Source organism: Patagioenas fasciata, chromosome 22, assembly GCF_037038585.1.
Source record: "Patagioenas fasciata isolate bPatFas1 chromosome 22, bPatFas1.hap1, whole genome shotgun sequence".
NCBI classification, from domain to species: Eukaryota; Metazoa; Chordata; class Aves; order Columbiformes; family Columbidae; genus Patagioenas; species Patagioenas fasciata.
This window is the reverse complement of record NC_092541.1, coordinates 4,226,263-4,251,074: the sequence shown is the minus strand read 5'-3', so window position 1 is coordinate 4,251,074 and position 24,812 is coordinate 4,226,263. Positions and strand designations below refer to the sequence as shown.

The 24,812-nt window shown below is 50.8% G+C and overlaps 2 protein-coding genes across 3 annotated transcripts; both read right to left on the bottom strand.

Moving 5' to 3' along the window:
- Positions 1–462: 462 nt before the first annotated feature.
- Positions 463–2,928, bottom strand: CDK5R1 (cyclin dependent kinase 5 regulatory subunit 1). Its single transcript, XM_065856390.2, has one exon. It carries the CDS (start codon positions 2,865–2,867, stop codon positions 1,980–1,982), a length of 888 nt encoding a protein of 295 aa, XP_065712462.1. The 5' UTR covers positions 2,868–2,928; the 3' UTR covers positions 463–1,979.
- A 2,785-nt stretch (positions 2,929–5,713) lies between these two features.
- Positions 5,714–24,034, bottom strand: PSMD11 (proteasome 26S subunit, non-ATPase 11). Of its 2 annotated transcripts, none has more exons than XM_065855954.2 (14): positions 23,887–24,034; positions 21,989–22,090; positions 18,611–18,735; positions 15,992–16,063; positions 15,588–15,645; positions 13,598–13,792; positions 12,624–12,768; positions 12,329–12,389; positions 11,013–11,075; positions 10,287–10,412; positions 9,747–9,782; positions 8,773–8,824; positions 7,241–7,383; positions 5,714–7,109 (listed from the first exon to the last, which is right to left on the bottom strand). In XM_065855954.2, the coding sequence occupies exons 1-13, from the start codon at positions 23,975–23,977 to the stop codon at positions 7,241–7,243; spliced, it is 1,269 nt and encodes a 422-aa protein (XP_065712026.1). In that variant the 5' UTR covers positions 23,978–24,034; the 3' UTR covers positions 5,714–7,109. The 2 variants fall into 2 exon arrangements, with proteins under 2 accessions (XP_065712026.1, XP_065712027.1); XM_065855955.2 differs by having other exon boundaries at positions 5,714–6,600.
- Between the last annotated feature and the right edge of the window lie 778 nt (positions 24,035–24,812).

The following is a 24,812-nucleotide window of genomic DNA, read 5'->3' as shown; positions in this document are numbered from 1 at the left end:
CTCTAGGTTTTATATATATATATATATAAAAATCTATAAAATATATATATTCCTGTTTTTTCCCATAAATTAACTATTTCTAAATTGAATCCCGATTCTCAGCCTGGGCCGATAAGGCGATGATTTTTTTATTATTATTATTATGATTTTTTTTTTAATCGCTGATATTTTAATGTTTAAAAATAAATAAACCCCAACTACACCGGGTTCTGTTTACATAATTCCCTGTAATTAATGAATGAACGGAGACGGATGGGCCGCATCCTGCTGCGGCGCTGCCGCTTTCTCTGCGACTCGGGGAGGACGATGCTCGTGGGGCCCCCATAGTCGCGTTTTCCACCTCTCAGCGCTGCTCCCCCACCCAAGGGACCCAATGAAACCCCGGCCTCGTTAAACCCCGCTCATCAAGGCAAATCCAACCTCCCGCCGTCGGAGGCGCAGGGAAGACTCGGCCACCACCGCTGCCGTGTAATGGATGGTCAGTGCATTTTTATTTCATCAGCACAGTACAAAAATAAATAAAAATAAGGGGAGGGGGATTAAATTACAGGCACACTGAGCCCCATGACACAGCCGGCCGGGTTATAAACCACACATACTTACAAACGCACTATACACATACATACAAAAATGAGACGCATATAAATTAAGAAGTAACAATACCCACCAATTTGGTCAACAAAGAGCTACGGAAGAGATTGCACTAAAAAAAGGTACGGACACATGTATCGGTAGCGGGGTCCACTGTACAGCGGCGAAGAGCTTCACGTGGAGAATACCAAAGAAAAAGAAATGGCACGTTATTTGTCCCTCGAGTCCGCGGGTTCGACGCCCGATGGACCAGAACTGAACCAGGACTGCGCACGCGGAGAAAACTCAATCAACCCAAACAGCCTGATGAGCCCAGGCCATGGGGACCCAGCCCAGGGGACCCCAGGCCATGGGAACCCCAGCCCAGGGGACCCCGGTCCATGGGGACCCCAGCCCGCGGGGCCGGGGCCGCAGCTCTTTGTGCATGGGCGGCGTTTTTACAGCCATCGCTCCTTAAGGTTTTGCTTTTGATTATGGTTATTTTTTTTTTTTTTACATTTTTTTCCTTTTTCTTTTATTTTCGAAGACACAAAATGCTCCTGTTTGCATGCGCGATACCACTGGAAAAGCAACAATGAAAGAATAAAGAAGGTTTGTTGTTTTATCTCTTTCCCCCCCCGTAGGTTAGTAGTTTGTGGTTTGTTTTTTGTTCTAAAAGTATTCATATAGCAGCATGTAGATTCTTTCCTTGCTTGCACACTCAAGTAGATCCTTTACACAATACTCATGATCAGTGCACGATGGGAACAAGACATTTCACACGGATGTCATGATACAGTAGCAGTTTGTTTGCTTCCTCCCTTCGCCCAGAACCCGCTCGGGAAATTCGAGTCTCTTCAAAGAAAATAAATTAAGGGGAGGGGTTGGGGGTCGGGAGGGGGGTCCCGCATCTCCGTCCCGTTCCCGGTGAGTCCCGATGGGCCCGTTCAGCCTCCGGTGAACCCTATAGCCTATATTTTTTCCCCGTTTTCCTGTCCCCCCCCCGGCCTTTGTCTCGGTGACCGAACCCGGGGCCGCCCCCGCCCGCGGAGGTCGGGGAGGGTGGGGGGGGTGATGCTCATTTGGGGGATCCCCCCCCCCCAAAACACACAATTTGCTGAAATGAATCCGGTGGTGAAACCGCATCATCCCCGGGCCCGCAGGATGGGGAGGGGGAGACGGATGGGAAGCAGCTGCCCGGGAGGGGGGAGAAGGGGACAGCGGGGGGTCTGCGCTCCGGCCCCCCCCATCCCCAGGGCCGCAGCTCCCGCCTCCCCCCGCCTGGAAAAAAAACCCGGGAAGCGGCTCCGAGACGGGTCGGGGCGAACGAAGCGAGTCCAGGCGGGGCCGGGAGCGTCCCCGGTGCGGGGCCCGGAGCGGCCACGGTACCCGGCGGGGCGGGCGGGCGCTCACCGGTCGAGGCCGATGAGCAGCCGGCCCTTCTCCTCGGCGCCGCTTTCCTTCTTGAGGTCGGCGAAGACCTGGGTGAAGTAGTGCGGGTCGGCGTTGACCTGCAGCATCTTGGGGCTCATGAGGTCGATGATGGAGAGGCAGCGGTCCCAGAAGGCCTCCTTACAGCTCTCCACCAGGAAGGGCTTGAGCGGGTAGGAGATCTCGTTGCCCATGTAGGAGTAGGAGAGGTACAGGCAGGTGAGCAGCACTGCCTGCAGTTCGTGGTCGCTGGCCACCTCGGCCGAGATGACATCCCGGCACAGCATGTAGAGGAAGACCACGTTGGCCGGCGTGATGAAGCCCTGGTCCTGCCAGCCCTGCAGCAGCAGCGAGCGGTCCACGGAGCGCAGCCAGAGCACCGGGTCGGTGGGCGAGAGGTGCTTCAGCCGGTAGCAGCGGCGGCACAGGAACTCGCCCAGGCAGCGCAGCAGCTCGCTGGTGGACGCCTGCACCACCACCCTCCGCGGGGTCGCGGCGGCGGCTGCGGGCGCGGCCGGTGGCGCCTTCTGCGCCGAGGCGAGGGCGGCGGCGGCGGGGGCCGGCGGGGGGGCGAAGGTGGCGAGGTTGGCGCAGGAGAGCGACTTCTTCAGGTTCTCGTTGTTGAGGTGGGTGACGTTGCTCTGGTAGCCGCCGTTGGGCTGCACCTTCTTGGAGCTCTTCTTCTTGGCGGAGACGGCGGCGATGCGCTTCCAGGGCAGCACCGAGATCAGCGAGTGCCGCTTCAGGCCCTTCTCCTTGGCGTTCTTGCTGTTCTGCACCGCCGTGTAGTGCCCCACCGTGGCCGCCCCCTCCTCGAACAGCGGGGCCTTCCGGTAGCTCGGCGACAGCGACAGCACCGTGCCCATGGCGCCGGCCGACCGGCGGGCCCCGCCGCCCGCCCCGGCCCCGGCCCCGGCCCCCGGCGCGGCCCCGCGCTCGCTGCCCGCTCCGCCGCCGCCGCCGCCGCTCAGCGCCGCGCCTGGCCCCGCCCCGCCCCGCGCGCGCTCCCGGCGGCGCAGTGCGCGCCCCCGCCGCCGCCCCGCCCCGCGCCGCCACGTGCGCCCGCCGCGCCGGCGGGAAAAGGGGCGGGGAGGCCACGCCCACGCTCCTCCCCTGTAGGGCCGCGCTCCGCCCCGTTCCGCCCAGGACACGCCCACCACCACGCAGACCACGCCCCTCTGTGCTCTCTTGAACGGCGCGGTCACGCCCCCGGCCGCTCAGGGCCCGCCCCCTGTGCCGGCCGCCCCGCCCACTCGCCGCTGGCCACGCCCCTTGGTGGGAGGAGCCACGGGGTGACCGGCCCGAGCCCGCGGTCAGGCGGGGAAACAAAAATGTATCTTTTTAAAAATGATCAAAACTTGAGCCCTCGTCCTGCCGGCACCGCCCCCGGGCTGACCCCCCCAGCCCCCGCTCCCCGCCGGAGCCGCAGCCATTGCGGGGCAGGGGCCGAGTCCAGCGCCCGCACCGGAGGCTCCGGGTGCAGCAGCGCCCGGTACCGGCGTTTACCGGATCCGGCGGGTTTTGAGCGAAACACCGCCGGCCCCGGTGCCGCCGGGGGCCGAGGGGCAGCACCGCAGCGCCCGGGGGCTGCCACCCCCCGGACCGGCCTCCCGGTGAAGCCGCCCCCGCACAGCGCGCCCCCCGGGCCTGAGCTCGGGCTCCGTTTCCCGGCGCTGAAGCCGCGGCCGCCGCAGCCCGGTGGCGTTTGCACGAGCTGCAGCGACACGCGAAGGCGGCGCCGCGACACGGGGCCCCGCGAACACGGGCTGCGGGGCGGCCCCGGTGCCACTGCCGCCCCCGGGGATGCTGTGAGCGGGGACAGCGCCCACCCCGGCACCCCCCGGATCGGGGTTTGGCTCACGACTTGGACTGAGCTCATTCATTCCCCCAAATGTCACCACGGGCACACACGGTGCTTGTCCCTTCCCCACCACACAGTCTCCAAAAACCCCCAAAAGCTCCCATTTCATCCAAACACACGGTGCTTGTCCCCTTCCCACTACACAGTCTCCGAAAACCCCCAAAAGCTCCCATTTCATCCAAACACAACCGCACCCCCGCAGTGACCCGGGGACCAAAAACCGCCTGGGAAGCAGGGGGACACTGGACAAGGCTGTCCCCAAATCTGCTGTCCCCAGGCCACGTGGGCCTGAGACAAACACACCAGGCACTTGGGGTTTAAAGCACATTGAAGGTAAAGAAAAACCTCACTCTGGGCCAAAGCTGCTGCGTCCAACAGGGCTGGTGGCACAGGTGGGGACTTGTGGCCACAGCCCTGTACCAAAAACCAGGGGACAGATTCTGATTCACATTTTTCCCCCTCCCAAGCCAGGGCAGCGATTTTCTCAGCCTTGAGCTGGATGCCAGCAGCTCGCAGGGTGAAACTGATGCTCAGCAGCAGGATGCAGCAGTTTCAAATACAGACCAGGCCTTGAAAAACCCACCTGGGCCCTGATCCTGGCGCAGGAGCAGCTCAGGACCGACCCCCTGTACTGATGCTGACAGGTACCTGAAAACCTGCACATCCAACCGAGTGCGGGACCTGGTATTTGTAAGGATGGTGAAAGGGTCTCCCCTTCGTACACCCTCTTCCCAAAGAGCTTTACCAGCTTTATGACCCAAAAGGGAGCGTGTGAGCCCAGCCGAGCGGCTCCGCTGTTCCCGAGAAGTCCCTCTCTCCATTAAAAACAGGACCTGGCCCCGAGCAGTGTGAAACTCGCCTTGGTGCGCACGCCTGCTTTTTAAGTCAAGCTTTTTGAAGTTTAAGCCAAAAGGGTTTAACAACCAGCCCGGCCCTTTGAGTTTTTTTGGCCCTAATTTTCATGCACTTGGAGATGGAAGGACCCAGACGCCTCGGAAAATCCCGGCTTTCCATGGGTGGTTTGAACACCCAAAGTGCAATTTAACCTCCCTGAGCGCAGGGCTTTGTCTTCGCGTTTGTCTGCTCCTGTTGTCACCTGCAGGGTCAGCACCGACTGTCCCACTGCTCTCCAGGACAGTGTTCCCCACAGCACACACGGGCTCCAGCTCTGCTGTTCGGAATTCATTTCCCCTCCTTCACCTACAAGCAGCAAAACACGTCCGGAGAGAAGCATCGTCAGGGAAAACACCACTCTGGTGGCATCGCGAGCTGGCTGGAGCTGCTTTTGGGAAATATCTTTATGGATCAAAACAAAACTTATTAAGCAAACTAGAAACGTGTTTCCCCTGCGATCCAAGCCCTGTGTAAGCGCAGTTGGGTCCTTCACCTTTTTCCGCCTACAAAAGCCCTGCACCACCTCAACCTGGTGCTGTCTGAGCTGCACGAGTTTCAGACATGAAGATTAAAGATGTTACATGAGTTCAATGACACCCTAAAACCCCTTTCTAGCCTCCTGCACAGCGTTGTACACACAAGACTCTCCAACAGAGCATCCGAGTATTTCCAAGAACAGTTAGAGGTACAAGGGGTAGTTAATTTGTCACCATAATAATGGTTATAACTACGTGGCAGAACTCAAACTTGCCGTGCCGGAAACGGGTCGCGATCCATAAATCTTCGGCGATGCTGCTGATAAAATGGTCCCTCACACTTCGCGTTGCAGAAGCATCATCTCTGATGATCATTCCATGAGCTCCAGCCAGGCCTGTGTTCCAAATCCTCCTTCCCTAAGCGAGAAGTTGCACCAAACGCGCCGGGATCTGCTTTGGCGGCTGAAGACAGGAGCCAGGGTTTTGAAAAAAAAAGATATTTTATTGGAACTTATCTGAACATCAGATATACCTGGTGTTGGTTAGCAAGAACCGTTTGTACATTTGATATTGATGGTGCCAAAAACCCAAACAGCGACTGACTGGATGAGATGGAAATTAAAATAAAATAGAGTGTTGGAGGGGTTAAAATGGGAACAGAAAGCAGAAAAATCAGCCAGTCTAAGATTCAGTGTGAAGGCAAAATATTTCCTGATAAAACAGAATCCGTTTACAAAATATAAATTTTGTAAGAAAAACGCGGCGAGGGAAAGAGAGACGGGAAAGGAAACATAAAGATGAGCAGGACAGAGATGCAGAAGCTTACACTGCCCAAATGGCATTAAAACCGAGCTAGTAACCTCACCAGAGAAATGAAACGTGCTGGAACCAACCGCGCTCCGCGCCCCGGGGCTGAGCGGGAACGGTGCCGAGCGCCACACCGGGTTGTTCCAGAAGAGCCGAGCTGCCCCGCATCGGGCGGTGGGGAAGGAAACAGACGCGGCAGAGGGAGATCCCGACAGCTCGACGGGCGCCCAGCGGCCGGCGCGTCCCCCGGCCCGGGTTCGGCTGATGCGGGGAGGCGAGGGCTCCGGGCCGCCCGTCGCCTGCTCTTCCGAGCGATGCGGGCGGGCGGAGGGAGAAAACATTGAAAAATCTACATCTATTTGAAAACAAGAGCATGCAAAACAGGCCCCCGGGGGAAACCTGCGCTGTTCCCTTTCGGAGAAACTGGCCGAATGGTCTGGACTGGGCCACAGCCGCCTCGGGGTTGTGGCTGCGCAGGGCGGCGCTGGGCTGCAGCACAATGAAATTCGGGTGCCTTCAGGAAAATCATTGTGGAGATGCTTTCCAGGGGATCCGAGGCCTCTAAGATTTAAAAACATCAACCAGCAGTCTGTACATTTTGGGTTTTTTTGGTGCAGTACAAATGGAATCGAGTTGCTGCTTCTACACCGTCAGTAAAGCCTCAGATTTCAGAGCAGAGGGAGAGATGAAACAAACTTGGTTTGGGCACCTACTGGTAACAAAACTTAGTCCCTGCTTAACTCTCTGCCGTCCCTCAGGAAGTGGAAAGCACATGTTTAGGTAGTGTAAGCCTTTTTCCTTTTATTTAGAATACCCTCTTGGTTTAAACAATATTCCCCCCCCAGATACAAAGTTCGGCCAGTAAAGATTACATGGAAACTGGAACACGCATCGTCTGGAATACAAGATGCACCGGATGAGGAAGTTTAAAAACTTTCCGAGTGAAAAGTAGAACAAAGAGGAAAAAAAAAAAAACATAAAATAAAGAAGAAAAAGTCTCCTAACATTTTCCCAAAGGTTTCACTCTCCTGTCACACACACTCGCCAAATGACAGCTAGCAAATTCAACTCTGCGAAAAGAAAACAGAGCCACGTCAATCGAGAGGAGAGAAAAAGGAGCCTCGGGGACACAAACCGCACCTTGGCCTGGAGGAGCGACAGGTCCGGGGCGGCTGCGAGCGCCGGCTCAGCCGCCACTCACCTATGTCAACTTCTTGGCTTTGTTGTAGAGCGAATCCACTACTTTGCTCATGTTCTGAATAGTCTCGAGGGCGGCTTCGTACGTTTTGTCTACGGGGGGTTCGTCGAAGATGATCAGGACTCCCTCGCCTTGGTCAAGGATGCCTGTGGAGACAGAGCGGGAAGTTCGGGGTTTAGCCAGATAAGGGGTTGGATGTGCTGGGTTTGGAAGGGGGTTGTGTGTTGGGTTGCTCTGGTTAACTGGTTCTTGTCTGGCAGCAGCTTTTCTCCAAAAAGAGAAAAAGAGATGTCTGAGAAGCCATCCTGGGGATGCTCACACCTGCACGTTCCCTACAGCCGCCTTCCTCCTGCAGCCCCCGCACAGCGCTAAAGCAACTAAACAAAAATAAGCCATTTTATTATGTCACTATTTCCAGGTGCCAGACGGGCACTGCAGCTGGGTTCTGTGATTTCAGAGCTGTTCTCTAACCAAGACGCTTCTTTTAGCCATTCGTCTTGCTCAACTGGATCAAGAGGCCTTTCTAGATAGACACCAGGGACAAGGAAAAGGAGAATCGAGCTGTTTTCTTGAGGGCTTGTTGGAGGAGCAGCCTCCTGTGCTCCCAGAGACACCCAAACTGATTGACTGTGCTGTGTGGGTGCTCACGCCAATGTGCAAAACGTTCTTGACGTAAATTACGAGGGCAAGGTGAGCACAGGCTCCAATGAGCTCCTCGGCAGAAGTGTGGGCACCACAACTGTCCTTGGGTGCAGTTGCAGCAACTAAGGGCTTAAATGTGGTTCCGGATTTGTGAGAAATTAAGCCTCTAACTTAATGACGGTAAATGGAAGGAGCAATAGAATCACAGGATTGTTTTGATTGGAAAAGACCCTCAAGATCATCAATTCCAACCGTTTCCCCACCCCTGTCACTGCCCCATGTCCTGAGAACCTCATGTCCGTCTGTCCAGCCCTCCAGGGATGGTGACTCCAGCACTGCCCTGGGCAGCCTGTTCCAATGCCCCACAGCCCTTTGGGGAAGAAATTGTTCCCCACATCCAACCTCAACCTCCCCTGGTGCAACTCGAGGCCATTTCCTCTGCTCCTGGCGCTTGTTCCTGGGGAGCAGAGCCCGACCCCCCTGGCTCCAAGCTCCTTTCAGGCAGTTCAGAGATCAGAAGGTCTCCCCTCAGCTCCTGTTCTCCAGCTGAACCCCCCAGGTCCCTCAGCCACTCCCATCACACTTGTGCTCCAGCCCCTCACCAGCTCTGTTCCCTTCTCTCAACTCGCTCCAGCACCTCAAGGGTTTTCTTGGTGTGAGGGGTCCAAAAGCGACCCCAGGACTGGCAGTTTGGCCTCCCCAGTGCCCAGCACAGGGGGAACTGGAACAACCTTTGTGACAACAGAGTCACAAATGAACTCACGGCTCAGATCCCTGTGTCTCTGCCATCTGAAGCAGAGCAGAGCGGTCTAAGGATGACACTTGGGTTTGTCCACAGCTCCCTTACACACGACCTTGGCAGCAAGGCAGGACTGACGGACGCAGAGACTCACCATGGAACTTCTTGTCCAGTATCATCTGTGACAATTTCCTTTCTACCTGAGCCTGAAATTGAAGCGGAAAAATTAAAAGTCTCATGGAAACATATATAAAGAAACGCAAATGTTACCACTCCACACTCAATAACCCTGCCGGGATACAAGCACTGCTTAAAAGCAGCTATTTCGTCACCGAACATGATGTCAGGACAGATCTCTCCTTGCACAATACTTGATACTATCATACATTTTCGATGACATCGGGCTGTAGCTTTTAATGATGAGAGCAGCAGGACGTTCCGCAGAGGACGCTGTACCTGTCGTTACACAGGCACCGCTCGTTAGGGGATGGTGAGCGCCTGCCTTGGGTCAGTAAATATTCATCAAGTGTTGGGCAAGCTCAGCACCAAGCTGAGCTCCTGCCCTGCACCGGGACAGAGGAGCGGGCTCCTCTCCTGCTCTTCACGCAGGACACAGAGCCAAGAAACAGCTTTTACTCAAACTATTAAGCATGTGTTAAACATCCAGGGCTAGTCTAGGAGCAGACTGCACAGAGATGATATAACAACCATAAAGGCTGAGCTCAGGACAGCTCCAAACCTCTGGTCTTCACGGCAACACAGGACAAAAACACTTGGGGATGCAACTGGCTGGAGACTGCAGGGGATTCTCCTAAAACTTAATCATGGTGGGATTATCTGTAAAGCAGTTATTGCAACAGTCGCTGTGCCATACGCATCCCTAATGAAACTTCAAAGTGATTAGCTGGGTCCTGGATCTTAAGGGGTCTAGGGAGGATTCCTCTGGGCACGCCCACAAGGATTAAATGTGGGTCAATGGGGAAGATTTTGCTGGTCATGACATGAGCCGTTACTGCAGCAATCTGTCTGCAATAAAAAGCAAGGGCTAACACAGGGACTAAAACGCCATTCAGCCTCAATTCCTTTGCCCTCTTAAGATGTGCCACTGATTTCTAGTGATGTTCTTACCTTGGAGAGTTTGATGAGGCTGGATATGTGTTCAATCTATAAGAGAGACGAAGAGAGTTCAGTAAATCGTTAGCTGCACTGCTGACACACAACACGGAACAGCTCAAGGGCCTGTAAACGCTCTGGCCTAAAAACCTCCAATGGCTTCGTCCACTTTGCAACTCCATCATACCCAATTTTAACTGAAGATGGACTAAAGCCATTTCACTCTTAAACATGAAATAACATTTCTTCTCCAAGATTACGGCAGCTTCACCCACACTCTGTCAAAGCCATTAAAAGTCAAACACTGTTACCTTCAGTGTTAAAAGCACGTCCACCTTTCAGCGTGTGTAAGGGAGATGGATGGAAAGGGCAATGACTCTGGAACGAGGCTTTCCAAAGTTCCCCTCAGCCCCCTCCTTATCATTTTCCAGCTCAAAACGATGAACCCTGAGCTCTGGGAGTGTTGAGCAGCTCTGAGTAAGAAACATTCTGCACAGGAACGTGTCCCTCACCCACCAGCAGCAGGGGACAGAGGTACCAGCTGGAAACATTTACCTGTACTCTGGAGAAGGGTTCGATGACTCTGATCAGATTCTGTTCCAATAAGTTATCATAGAGCTTGGCCAAGTGAGTGTTTATGATGGGGTCGTCCCTGAGCTCCACCTTATAGTCTGTCAGAGCCTGCGGAAAACACGGTGGGAAGAAATAATTCAGGTAGCAACAGGTCTCCCGTCCTCAAGGCCAGTAGGAAACAGTGCTCCCTCCCTGCCCAGCAAAGCGTCACTGGTTAATCCTGTCCCATAATTCAGCTAAAAGGCTGGGAGGTCATGACAGCCAAGCAGCCTTTTGAGCACGGTGTAGAAAGCGACTTCCATGCTCACACCTCGGAGCTTTACAAGCCAGAATCTCCGGTTTACACTCATGAAACAGCATGACAGGATGGTTCCCTGTTCCTCCCTGTTATCTCTGTGGTGTTGCTGAATCCAGGAAAGCTTTTTGAAAGATACACATCCCACCGAACAGCACTACAAGTACAGGAAACTGCTGCTGAGTTTGCTCTCCAAAAAAAGGAAAGAACGAGTTTCAAGCAAGCTGTTACACCCCATGCTGTGAAAACCCAAGCGGTTGATTATTGCGGGGTATTTGCTTGAGGTACTATTGTTTTCTAGGAATGTTTTTATGGTTTCCTGCTGTGGGATGTAGCAGCTCCTACGGCTTTCCAAAAGTGGCATTTCGGAATGTTTTGTCCAGCCAGGCCCAGTTTTCTGTCTCCTGACTCACCTTTTCAAAATCTGCCAGCGATCGGTTCTTGCTGGCCTGTGCCACACATTTTAGTGCTTCTGTCTGTGGAGAAAGAAAACGGGAGCAGGTTATTTTTCTGGATTGTCCTCTCGGTGCCATTACACCAACTGCGCAGGACACTGAAAACGTGCTTAAGCAGCAAAGCGGGAATGTTCCTTTTGGTACAAACCCCCATCAGTGTTACTGCCACACAGGCAGAGTCACAACAGCTGCAGAACACAGCATGAAATTGGCTTCACAGACACAAAGCAGGTTTGGGGATACCAGCTGCAGTTCCTAGCAGGTTGGGAGAAAATTTGATATAATCCTTAAGGAAAGCACAAATTCTGGCACTTGCTTAATGAGCATGGCTGTTTTCAGCCCTTAGGTTGCGTTTCTGCCCTTTGCTGCCTCTGCTGAGACGTGGAAGCGTGACAGAAGTCCATGGTTTGCACAGTTGCTCTAAGAACTTGCGATCGCTGCTGTCCCGGGAGCACAGGGCAGGGAACAGCTGAGATTTCCTCAGCATACGCTGCTCTCAAAGGAGCCTCCAACCCCGCTGCTGCTCAGGGGAAGGGGATGAAGCCGGAGCGGGGCTGCCCTTGGTCATTCGGCAGGGACAGCACAGGGATATCCCCACTTCAGACTCTTTTACACACATCTGCTCACTGACCTCTGTTAAACAGCTTCCCCCATCCTCTGTGAGACAGGTACTAGCTCCTGCAGCAAAATAAACAGCTGGCTGGCCAAAGCCAGCATTTAAGCCCGGCTCAGACCCTGGTACGCTTGGCTTTTGGCCCTGTACTTCATATAAACATCCCTGCATTGAATACGGGGGCGGCATTTACAGACTGGCAAGTTAAATCAACTGTTTATTCTCATGTTAACAACTCCCCAGCTGCTCAGCTTCCACCTTACACTCAATGAGGCCTCAAGCTGCGCAGCTGCTATGAATGGATTTTCAGGACTTGCTACATCACCAGCAAAAACAACCAATAACTCGGGTTTAAATACATCAGACGAGCAGCTGACGAGGGCTGAGACACGGGGCATTGGGCAATTAGTAGCTCATCAAGGAAACACGGAGGAGAAAAACTAGAAAATGAAGCAAGCAGACCAGATTCTCAGGTGGTGAAAGTCGCTGTGTTCCCTTTGAAGGCAATTGATTTATCATAATTACTTAAGGTAGTTTAATCAGTTCTGGATCTTGTTTGGGACACTCAGAAGTGAAGAGTATTTTGGTATAAAAAGACCAAAGTGTTTGACAAAAAGAATAACACAATAATAGGAAGACAGAAAGGATTATGTTTCAATACCTGTCTCCCCGCATACCGCAGAGCAAGCTTTCCACTCACTAACGCTTGCACGTCTTCTGGGCTAGAGACGGAGGGAAGAGAGCATTTATTCAACAACAGTATCATAGTAAATCTAAGCATGTCTCAAAATTTCCCAATTGATAGTAATATTGTATCAGAAGCATTGATTAAGCCATAAATAAAAACAGCAAAGCTTGTTTGCTCAAGTTCTTTCACTAGTTTAGAGCCTTATAAACAAAAAGCCTTTCCCATTTAACTGTCAGAATTTAACTTCGCAGAACCATTTGCCACGTACATGTTCAGCATGATTTTGCACAGCAACATGTATTTCAGCGCAGTGATGGCTTTGGGGTTGTCAATTGAATCGTAGCCCTCAAATGCCTCGTAAAAATACGAATAGGCTGTTTTCCAGTCCTTCTCTTCTGCTGCGTGGATAATACCTGTTGAGAGGAACAAACAGGCAGACATCAGAGTTAATTCTGAACGCGACTGGAAGAGGACAGAACAATTTGGTTGCCCAGTGCTTTATCTTGTGCTTGAGTGAAGGGAAACCTTTCATTCTGCGCCTCTCTTATCTCTAGCAGAAGAACATCCATGTCCTCTCTTAAGAAGACACGTTAAGACAGACAAGTTCAGGGCACTTCGGGTAAGTGCCTGCAAATTAGGTCAGGAACAATGTCGCAGTAACACTAACACAGTGTAATGAATCATAGAATCATTTCAGTTAGAACAGACCCTCAGGATCATCGAGTGCAACCATAACCCAACTCCAGCACCACCCCATGTCCCTAAAAACCTTGTCTAAATGCCTTTTAAACCCCTCCAGGGATGGTGACTCCAGCAATGGCCTGGGCAGCCTGTTCCAATGCCCCACAGCCCTTTCCGGGGAGAATTTTTTCCTAATGTCCAATCTAAACCTCCCCTGGTGCAACTTGAGGCCATTTCCTCTTGTCCTACCACCTGCTACTTGGGAGGGAAAAAACAGCCCCCTCCATGCTCCAACCTCCTTTTGGACATTTGTAGACAGCTGCAGTTCTAGGGAGGTTACAGACCCTCCATCACCAACGTTTTCCAAAATGGGCTGAAAAAACATGTGTCAGAAGCAATGTAATTATAGCTGATCCCGCCTTGAGGCAGCTGGGCAGACTGGTAGGTATCCTGAGGTCCCACCTACCATCATTTTCTATGATTCACTCCGGAAAGAACAAACATCAGCCAACTGACGCATCATGACGAGTCCTAGTTTCCCCTTTTCCTGCAGGGCTTTACCTGACTGCATGTCTAACGCTGCTTGCAGCTTGGGCGGACAGTAAATTGCATTGGCTGTGGTCCGGGCAGAGGTTAAGGCTGCTCTTGCTTTTGGCAGGTTGCTCAGGGCATGGTAAGTCTTGCTTTCTAACAGCTGCACTTCCACCAGCAGTGCCTTGTCGTCCATCTTTTTCAGTTCCCGAAGAAGCTGGGAGCCTGGTAGGGGGGAAGAATAAGAACCTTCGTAACCTGCACTGGATTTTCTACCAACGACTACACAAACCAAGTGTTTGCAGACAACCTTCTTCCCCCACAGCAGTATGGGGTTTGAGGAAGGGAGGCTAGGCTTATACAACCTGTTCTTCCATGAAGAAATAAAGAAGAAATAATAGGTTGGTGCCAATCCACAGTTGGAGAAGAATGAACCAGTTTTGTGTTGGAGGTAGAAGTGATGTGGATGTGTCTCTGCCACCTCATCACAGGCAGCAGACACCCAGGAGAAAGTCAAAGATGGGTTGTACAGGCTGGATGGTCACTCTGGTGCCTCATCCCCAGGTGACAATGAGATTTATCACTCTCAGAGCTCTGAGCAAACCTGAAATACTGCCTGCTCCTGCCTTGTTCCCCTAGGCTGAGACCTGAGGATTTTCAAGCAACCTCTTAGAATATGGGATGCAGAAGGAATGTTTTAAGCACAAGACATCTCCAGATCAAGTTTCGGAGGTAGGAATGGCCAGCCTAAGAAATGCCAAGATTAACTGTCACATTAAAGCCTTGTGAGGATGGAAAGCGCCAGCCTTAGAGGAAACTTTTCCCCTTCTTTCTTCCCACTTCTGACTAAAAAGCTAATTTAGGGTACGCAGAGATGCGAATCTCATCTTTACCGACTCAGAAGCTGAAACCGCAGCTGAAACTGCATCACCAGGTGGAAGAGAACGGACCCTCCCTGGAAACACCCCGCACAGACTCTCTGTTTGTGCTGACTCTTCGCGGCCGCAGACAGAAACACACAGAAGCACTCATGCACAATGCTGACGGCTTGGCAGAGCTTCCAGAAAGGCTGTCCTCTAGGTCCAGGCCTTCCCTACGCTGTACCACCATCATTAGTTAACTTAATTAACCATAGCTTTGGAGTGTAGATTCTGACCAGCTTAAACCTGAGTTCATTACATATCTGTATGCAAACTAATTCTAACTTGATTGGGAATTCCATGTATCAGAGTGCTTAGCTTGCTATTCTGATCAGATACGAGTCACACGAGGTGACTCGGACGTGACACATGCTCCTGTCACCACACTGTAAGGAGTTACGGGTCCCCGGTGAGGTGTCAGCAGGTGAGCGCTCCTGCCCGTGTCAGCGCAGCCACGCACACCCACGCTGAGCAAATCCCCCTTCGCCAGCTTAAACCTTGTCTTACATCACCGCAGCCATCTGCAAAACGAGCGTTTGTAAAGCACCAAAGGGAGAGGGGCCGTGGACAATGACCTGATTTACCCTGCTTTGTGGCAGAGGAGAGTTCAGATGGTTAATTACCATATCTCAGGTGGCACAGAAGCAAATTCTTAAGGCCTTTACACTACTTCACCTCAAATAATTACATCCTTAGAGGTTTGCCGCTTCCTGGTGTTACTGCTGCTTTTACCGGGGCTGTATTTGAGCACACTGAAGAAAGCTGGTTTCCCCTTCAACTCCTCTGACCACAGCACTACACTATGTATGTCCCACCAGCAGCAAACCTGACGGCCTTCAACCAGATCCAGCTCCACTGCTTCCAAAACCATTCAAAATGAACAAGTGGCAAGAACAAAGAGACCTCTTAAAGCTTTTATCACTGAGGTATAAGCAAAAAGTGGCAGATCTGGTATAGCACTGAGAAATGAGTGCCCAAATTCTACAAAACTTATCAAGGACCGTGACGTAGTTGATCATCTTCGTAGCTGACCATCTCTCCCACTAGGCTCAAGACTAATTTCAAAGCAAGGAATTAGCCCCATCTAGTGGGAGACTCACCCAGCTGCAGCGCTTCTTGGTACCTCTTGGTATCGAAGTATAAAGAGACCAGCCTCGCCTGGAGAACAGAAAAGGAACTGCTGTGAGGAGAGCCAGAGAAAGGGGGTACGGATTTATGTCATAAAATGAAACTTTATATTCTTATCTGCACAGACTTCACTACATTCATTTGTATGGTCTAGTTCTGCAAGATCTACCACTTGGAAGATCAGCTGGTATAAACACGGTGAGTAAAATCCTGCCTATCCGAGAAGCATCACTAACTTCAGCGTCATCGCTATTGCCTGTCCGTTCCACGTATAAAAACGTAGATAACACACTACAAGTTCTCTACCTTTATAGGTATTAAATCTGATAAAGGGAAGACGTTATCACCCAGGTTTGGGACTCACAGCGTAACGTACCTCCAGGGCCTGGCGTAGGAAAGTCCTCTTCTCTGATTTGGCCCATTCGATACACTCTAAACACAGGTCAACCTTAAAGGGAGCAGAAAGAAATTGGTGAAGCCTTCTGCTGCCCTTCTTTGAAACAGCAGCATGCTTCAATCATTTCCTACAAAGCAACGAAAATACAACAAAACCTGAATCTCCACAATGTACTTTACTGACATAAGTCATTGCTGTCCAAAGAGCAGCATTGCTAAACATCAAATTAGCTTTAATGAGCTCAGAAACTAGCAACCGTCATTAGTGTCTGTCCCAAACGGCTCTGAATGACACATTTAATTTAATATTGCCGGGTAAAGAACAGCTCACCACCAACCTTTATGGGTGAAAGTTGAGCAACTTCTCTTTACAGACTGGCTGGTAACCACACACGATACACTTTAACCTCCCCAGAGCTTAAACTCACAGAAACGTTGCACGGAATGATATAAACCAGCTAAATTTGTGCTACATATTTACACATTCTATTCCCTAGATTAACCTTCTGCACTTTGTAACAATGTTCACAGTATTATAGTACTTAAGATACAAATTGCAAGAGAAAGTCGAGTTCAGAAGGTAAGTTTAGTTTAAGCTTCAACTGCCACAGAAAAACTCCAGATCACCTTTTTCGACTGCTTTTCTAATTCATTTGGCTTCCAAGAACATTTTCTGACCACCAGGGTCAATCCTCCCACACTGGAATACGCATAAAGGTTTGGTTTCCAAAGTTTCACTGCCGAAATCCTAACAGCGGCTCTTAACCAGCTGCGTTTTGGTTCGAAATTAAAACATCTGGGTACATGAGAACTGATCCTGCCCCAGAGCAAGCGATGCACTGAAAGGCTTTGAGGTCCCTTCCAGAGTGTTTGTACCGTTTCATTGAGCCATAAAGAAAAATGTATTTTAAATTGCTCTAGAAAGTAAGGAAACCAGAATACATGTGTTTTAGGGCCTAAATATGTCAGACCATGTGCGTCCTTTAGCAGAATAAAGCACCAGAGGTGTTGGGCTCCGGTATTTACAACCAAGTCACTAAGTGACACAATGTTTTATCTATCACTTCAAAGCAAAGGAACCCATATTTTTAAGACCGCTGAGATTCCCTTGATGAATAAAGCAGTCATGTTCCACCCCAGTTAGCAGAGGGTGTCGATTAAGTACTGGCTAATATGTACAATAAGTCATCCCGAGGTTCTAGGAATGGCTTTTCCCAAAAACCTCTATCCCGCAGCTCTTTCTGGAGTTGTCCCACACTGCGGGACTTGGCAGCTCCTCATCACTGCTCATTAAACGGGGACATTTAATGAAAAGCCATTATGAAGTTGCAATTTATCGCAGTGATAGCTGGAGCAGCAGGAGCTGGAGGAATCTCTGATTTCAGTGTTTTACTGGACTCCTGGGAGCTTTATTAATCCACGTTACAGTGAAGAAGAAAACGTCCCTCTGAACATCTCTGAGGTGCTGAAAGTATTTGGGATTACGGCACCTCACAGGTGTCGTAATTCCTTAAGGTTTTGGGTTTGGCTTCTGAACACACTTCAAAGTGAATGTTTTGACTGACCAGGCCACATTTCCATCACTGTTACCCCAAGTTCTTCCCCTGCTGTAAAATGCCACTTTTTGGGATTGTCACTTATTTCAAGTTACCTTTAGAAAGAGTTTGAAGCTGCTCGTTTACTCCTGACTCCTTTAGCAGTTCCCTTCTCACCTGCACATCCCACCCGCTTCCCCGAACCTCCTGTGTTAGAGGGACAAAAGATGCTGTCTGTCACCATTTACAAGAACGTACAAGCCACAAGAACTAAAGAGCAAATTAAGAAAATTTGCTAAGTGACCAGAAGTAAAGGATGATAGTTCTGTGCTAATTTGGCTAATGAGGATGTCACCTGCCTCTCAACACGGCAGAACCTCTTCCAGGCTGTAATTTGCCGGTCACTGTGTGTACCAAGTTAAACCACAGGTCAGCACCACTTCTAAGTGGCTCCTCATCATTTCTGAGTTGCTACTGTGCTTCTCTCATCCCCAAATAACCAACAATTCATGTGGATAAAAGAGGAAAAGAAGAAAACCAACCATATTTTAGGGAGCTAATGAGAATGGAGTAAATCCTAACTGGGGGCTACCTGAGACCGAACTGATTTTCTAGTGGAAAAGTTCACCCACTGGAAGTAGTTTACACCTGATAAGTTGCAAAATGTTTTCCACTCCCACTTCAGGAGTAACTTTTATGTCCCACCAACTCCTGAACAGCCCTGGGACATCGACTCCTCTCTGTGTCATCCCTTTCTGCTGGATGGAGCCCCCCAGAACAGGTACAGCACCTCTCGTATCCAACACTAAACTACTAATGCTTTACACCTAACAGCAAGCAATACAAATCGGAGCAAAATGCCCAGAGTTCCTCCCAACCTGCAGCAGGATGTGGCTTGCAGAAAAGTGTGGTTATGAGTTAATCCAGTTATCTAATGTTTTATTAATAGAACGTATCCAAATGCATTAAATGAGTGTTTCCTGGCATGAACAATTCTTCAGTGTGAAGCAAAGTAGTTCAGATAGATTTTGAGGAACGGGTTATCACTGAAATGTGAGTCTCACCTCCTGTCCTGTTGCTGCCTCCATATCAAGGAAGAGATCGAGCAGAGAGCGGACTAAGCGCGCTGCCTTGGCTTTGCTGATGGAGTTCAAGAAGGGCCGAACGTACTTCAGAAGTCCTCCCAGCTCTGCGGAAAAACAAAACCAAGAAACAAATTATGAAATACAACCCCACAGCCAAAAGTTACACCGTGTCTGGAGTAGCTAACGCAGCAGGATTTATTACCCCAAACATTTTATAAGCAGCCTCTCAACATCATTTACAGGCAAAGGGTGATAAACGTCACCTGAAGGAACGTCGATGGGCAAAGGCGGCTCTGGGCTCCAGCCGTACTGCACCGAATGGTTCCCGTTACTCCAGTTCACCCAATTATAACCCCATTTGTAACTACACTTGCCTCAGGCATGTTTTTAAAACGTTAAGCATCTGCTAAATGCTTTGAGATTTTGCTATAAAACGGGCAATGGAGTTTATAGTTTAAGTATGTTTTTATTAACTCACAGTCGGGCATTTTAATCTGCCATACCTTACCAGGCCTAGAAAAGCAGATACACCCCACACTCTGCTGCTGGAAAAATGACATTTAACAACATTACCTAATTAGATCTTACCTGACTTAACTGGATTTCTGTTTCTACTATCGCAGAGTCAGGGGAAGACGACACTTCCAGCAGAAGTCTCAATACTGACTCATGAAGTAGTGGGGTCATACACTGCAATCACAGCTTATTTGCTCCAAACTTTTAACTCTTAGACAAATATCAGCTAAATCTCTTACTACTGCCGTGTTTACAAGATTTGACAATTAAAAAAAAAACACAACAGAAAAACCACAACAACCACCCCACGCTCATAATGAGTATTTCAATACACTGGGAAGAGGGAGGGAAGGGAGGAGGGAGGGAAGGGAGGAGGGAGGGAAGAGACTTTGGCACTTTCCACTGACTTGTCCAACAGTTGCCTGGGAATTCACTTGAAAGCAGATATGAACTCAACGACTAAAATATATCTGCGCATTTTGCAAACTCCACATTTAGACACTCAAGCTCAAAGTTCCCATAGAAAATTCTCTTTCCTACTGGTGTAATTGCCAACTATTTTTGGGACTTTTTTTTAAATGAATGCAATGCTTGGTAAAGGGGTGTGATTGACAGCCCTGGAAAAGTGATGAGCAGCCGCTCTGGAAAATGAAGTCTGCTGCTCATCCCACAAGCTGATATGCTGGGCACCTTAACTCCTGATCCGAGTTATTCCACTCTTCTCGTTTTAAGCAATGCTATAAAAATCTAGAACCGCCCTAACAAAACAATAATTAATCTACCAGTTCAATCCTTTATCTCTACCAAGCAGATAAAAAGGGTCATTGGTATTACTGGGGGTTTTTTGTGCCATAGTTCACTAGCGGTTAGTCCTCAAAAACTGCAGATTTATTTCACACTCTCAATACAACAGTCAGAACTTTCAAACCGCACCAAACAGTTGACATCTTCCCAAGGCTGCAGCTCAGACTCTTTTCACCTTCGGGAAGTCATCGCTTGCAAGCCGCTGCAACAACCTTGAATCCACCCAAGAAATCCCACCAGCTCCAACTCAAACGTGCACAGCGAGAGGTCTATTTCACTCAGGCCAGAAAATGCAGAGTGTCTGTAATTTCCTCGTTAGGTTAAGCAGCAGAAGACAGTTGCTCTGCAGTTCAGTGTTCCCTTTAACACGCTTCACGGTTGCTCTTTCATAAACCTGGTTTTGATGAGTTAACGTGGTCATTTTCAATCACTTAGCCGCCTTCTTAAAAAAAACCACAACTCTATTAGCTAATAACCCTCTGAGAATACACTGCAGCTCTTCACACTCATCTAAGACTTGGGTTTAAACCCAAAATCACTCCAAGCTCCACACCAGGCACCTAATAACTCTTCTCTTACTTATGCACATCAGCAGTACATCCACACATCTCCTTGGGGAGACTCTGATGATGGTTTCCCCCTTTTTTAACCCAAACGTGCATCTTCCTCAGTGTGGGAGCAAAGGCACATTTGGTTATCTCCACACAAGCACCCACCAGAGTGCAACGTAGATACTTAGACCTGAATTAATTGACTTGAGGTCCTGTAATTTCAATTAGAGAAACAGGCACTTGTACCGCAGGCTTCATCTGTCCTGCTCTAAATTCTCACCATTGGAAAAGGCGAACTGTGTGCTAGATGGGTTTATTTTTCTCCACTGACTCTAAAGCAGGTCATGGTAGATCAGAGGTGGACACCCATAGTTCGGGGAGATGAACAGTATCTTTTTTTCCAGCCCTGCTCTAAAGGCAAGAAATCACCTGTGTCACGAGCTCTGCTCAATCAGAAATCGCAGTGGGATCAGCGCTCAGAACGCTCAAACACACACAGATGAGGGTTCAACAGCTGACTCAAAATAGATCGGATAGTAGGACAACAAGTGTGCATTTTGGAATAAATATAAAACCGTGATCTTGATCAACCGCTGGCTGAGGCCTCACACTGCTGTCCACAAACTACTCGCACGTGAGGTCTGGCGTCCCATCACATCTCAGTTTGATTAAACCTTCTGCTGGCTTGTGTTCCCCAAACAGCTCCAGACTTTTAAGAGCACACGTGTCTCACTTCTCATTCTGAATTATTGCTGTGCACAGCCAGAAAACACCAGGGTTATCCCACAGCAAACTGTGCCACGGACAGGATGGTTTTCATACAGACGTGGTGGATCAGCTCCTCAAAATGCTCGAGGTGAGAGCTGCTCCAGAGAAGCAGGAAAAGAAACAAAACTAAACCACTGAGTACAAAATAAACACACTGAGCTTTCCAGGACACAGAACACAAGAACAAATTCAACTCAAAAATCACTGAGCAGAGATCTTTACTCCGTTTCTGTCCTTTCACACATTCACAATGGGACGACTGTCAAGTCTCGCTCTTGTGAGGAGCTGGGTGAGGATTTTCTGATGTCATGTTTCAGCACATCAATCAATTAATTGAGAAAGGAGCTGCTGGTGAGAAAGGACTTTTTGAGACAAATTTTGCAATTTGAAATAAGACTCCGAGATTAACAAAAACAAAACACAAGAAGCTTCTCATCTCAAACATGACAACAAAAACTTTAGTCACTGGTCCTAAAATGGCCACGCATCAAAGGGTCATAAACCAAACTGTCCGATGCATCAGCAATTGTTTGGAATACCGGGCCAAGTGACACGCGATTAATATTTTATGTTGTTGATCCATTTTTTTAGTTTCTGTCCTGCCTCTGAGAGAACATTTCCTGCCAAAAACTACTTTTACTTCTATCCCATTAGCAGACCAAACTCAATTGAACGCATGTATTTCTCACCCATCCTCAGTTACTCATTTCAGACTCACCTTCTGCCTGCCCGGTCTTGGCCAAAAGCGACCCCAGCTCCAGGATGCTCTGCTCTTTGACCTGCACCGCTTCTTCATCGTTTTCCTGGACATCGCGTTTCACTAGGAAAGAGCACAAAAGTTACCTTTAAAGCTATTCCACTCACAAGATAATCATTACCAGCCAGTTCCGGGAAAGGCACCAAAATAAAGTAACTGTTGTAACAGGCAATAGTGAATTCAGCCGGGCCTGTGAGATCTGGGAAGCAGATTATGTGGAAAGTTTAAATGCGTAACTTATAGTGAGCGCTTCAATCCAGCTGACAGACACTAATTAATTTCAAGTTGGAGCACGCAGTTAAGTTTGGAAGCAGCCTCATTAAGCTTGTCCAGCTGTTCAAATTTCATTTAAGAAACGCCACCACACAACAGACCCTCTCCTGCTGAAGCCACGAAACCAAATAAAACTAATTTAATGGGATTTCCAAGGCTGGGTGTTCTGGAAGTGGGATTTCTGATGTTGCCGCTCTGTGTATTAAGTTGCAATCCTGTCATGTCTCAGAGCTGGGTATGTCTGCTCCCTTCGCTCAGGTGTCACAAGTGCTGTCCCACACCAAACTCTGACAATCGATCCCTCCCTCTGGGTACCGTTTTCAAATGACCTATAGCACCAAACCTGTGCTCACGCAACATCCTCTCACATGAGTTATCCACAAAACAACACACTTTCTTCCCTGCCACCTCCTACCACATAAATATCCACCTCCAGCATCCCTTACGCAGGTAATTTCCTCCAACTTCCACACAAACAAAGCCAAAATTCACTGCCCAGCTCCAACAGAGGGAACCAAAATCCCTGAGCACAGGCTGCAGCTTCCAGTCCCCATAATTTAACACACAGTGTCAAAACCAAAGTAACTTTGCTCTCAAGCAGAAAAGCATCAGGGCAACGCTCCCCGGGCTGCCCCAGCACACAGCAACCAGCACCACGAGCTGTTCGTTCCTCCTGACCGAGCCCGACCCCACGGGATGTTGTTGGTGTGTTGACAGGCTTGAGAAAACCAGCTACTAATTAACCAGAGAAACACCAAGCGGGACGAGCAACTTTTAAAGCGCGTACGGCAATCCCGATTTCAACATCTCACACAAACACCAGGAAATATTTACACAGCGGGGTGACAGCGGGTCAGAAATCACCACGAATTACAAGAACTGAGAATCAGTGTTTGATATACCAGTTTCTGAGGCAGCTCCTCTCCCTGTGCCCCAACCCTCACATAACCAGGGACGTCTGCATCTTGTCTACAAACCGCTTTATAGCACCAGCATCTCAGCACCACTAAACTTGCTGAGCCTTGTAGGTCCCTCCCAACGCGGGACATTCTGTGATTCTATGAAATGCCCGGGACAGCCCGACAAAGTAACGGCTGCAAACAAGAAGTTAAACAAGCAGAAGTTAAAACCCCAGGCACAGCACACACAAAAACTCCTCAAAACTTTCCGCGCAGTGCTGAGAAGGTGATTTAAACAGCGGGTGTGTTTGGGGGTTATGAGGTGAAACGGCACTTCCAGCCCTCAGCACACCCAGAACCAGCACAACCCCAAACCCCCGTGAGCGAACAGCCGGTCCGGGCAGAGTGCTGACGGCTGCCCCCGGGCCGCCCCCGGGCAGAGCGGCCGCTCCGACCCGCGGGCTCCGCTGCCCGGCTCAGTGCTCCCGCCGGCAGCGCGGGCAAGCAGGGCGCTCCCGGTCAGCGGTGCGGCGGGAGCAGCCGCGGTGCTGAGCGGGCCGGCCGGGCCCAGGCCTCGCTCCCGCCGGCTCGCACGGTGAGTCAGCAGCCGGCGGCGCTGGCGGGCGGGAGGCGGCGGCGGGCGGGCGGGGGCGGCCGGCGGGGCGGGGGCGGCTGGCGGTGGCTCACCTATGGAGTGCAGGATGCCGATGGAGGCCTCGCGGTCGGTGGAGAGCAGGGACTGCGCACGCTGGAACTCCAGCACCGCCGCCGCCGCCATCTTAGCGCTGCCTCACTCCCCTCACTGCCAGCCCGGAAGCGGCCGGCGGGGGCGCCACGCCCCTTCCGGGGGGGCCCCGCGGCATAACGGGAGTCGTAGTCCTGGTGCGGAGGGAGCGAGGAGGGGCGGGGAGGGGGCGCGGTCTGGGGAAGGAGGCGTGGCTAGCCAAAGGGCGGGAGCGCTAAAGGGGCGTGGCGCAGTGAAGGGGGCGTGGCCCGGCCGAGCACATGGCAACGTGGGGAGAACGGGGGACCGGGCTGAGCCAGCGCTGGGACCTTGTGGCCAGGAAGCCAATGGTACCTGGGGTGGGTTAGAAGGGGGTGGTCAGTAGGTCAGAGAGGTTCTCCTGCCCCTCTGCTCTGCCCTGGGGAGACCACACCTGGAATATTGTGTCCAGTTGTGGCCCCTCAGTTCCAGAAGGACAGGGAACTGCTGGAGAGAGTCCAGCGCAGCCACCAAGATGCTGAAGGGAGTGGAGCATCTCCCGTGTGAGGAAAGGCTGAGGGAGCTGGGGCTCTGGAGCTGGAGGAGGCTGAGGGGGGACTCATTCCTGGGGATCAATATGGAAAGGGGCAGTGTCAGGAGGATGGAGCCAGGCTCTTCTGGGTGACAACCAGTGACAGGACAAGGGGCAATGGGTGCAAACTGGAACACAGGAGGTTCCGCTGAAAGATGAGAAGCAACTTGTTGGGGGTGAGGGTGGCAGAGCCTGGCCCAGGCTGCCCAGGGAGGTTGTGGAGTCTCCTTCTCTGCAGACATTCAAACCCGCCTGGACCCCTTCCTGTGGAACCTCAGCTGGGTGTTCCTGCTCCGTGGGGGGATTGCACTGGATGAG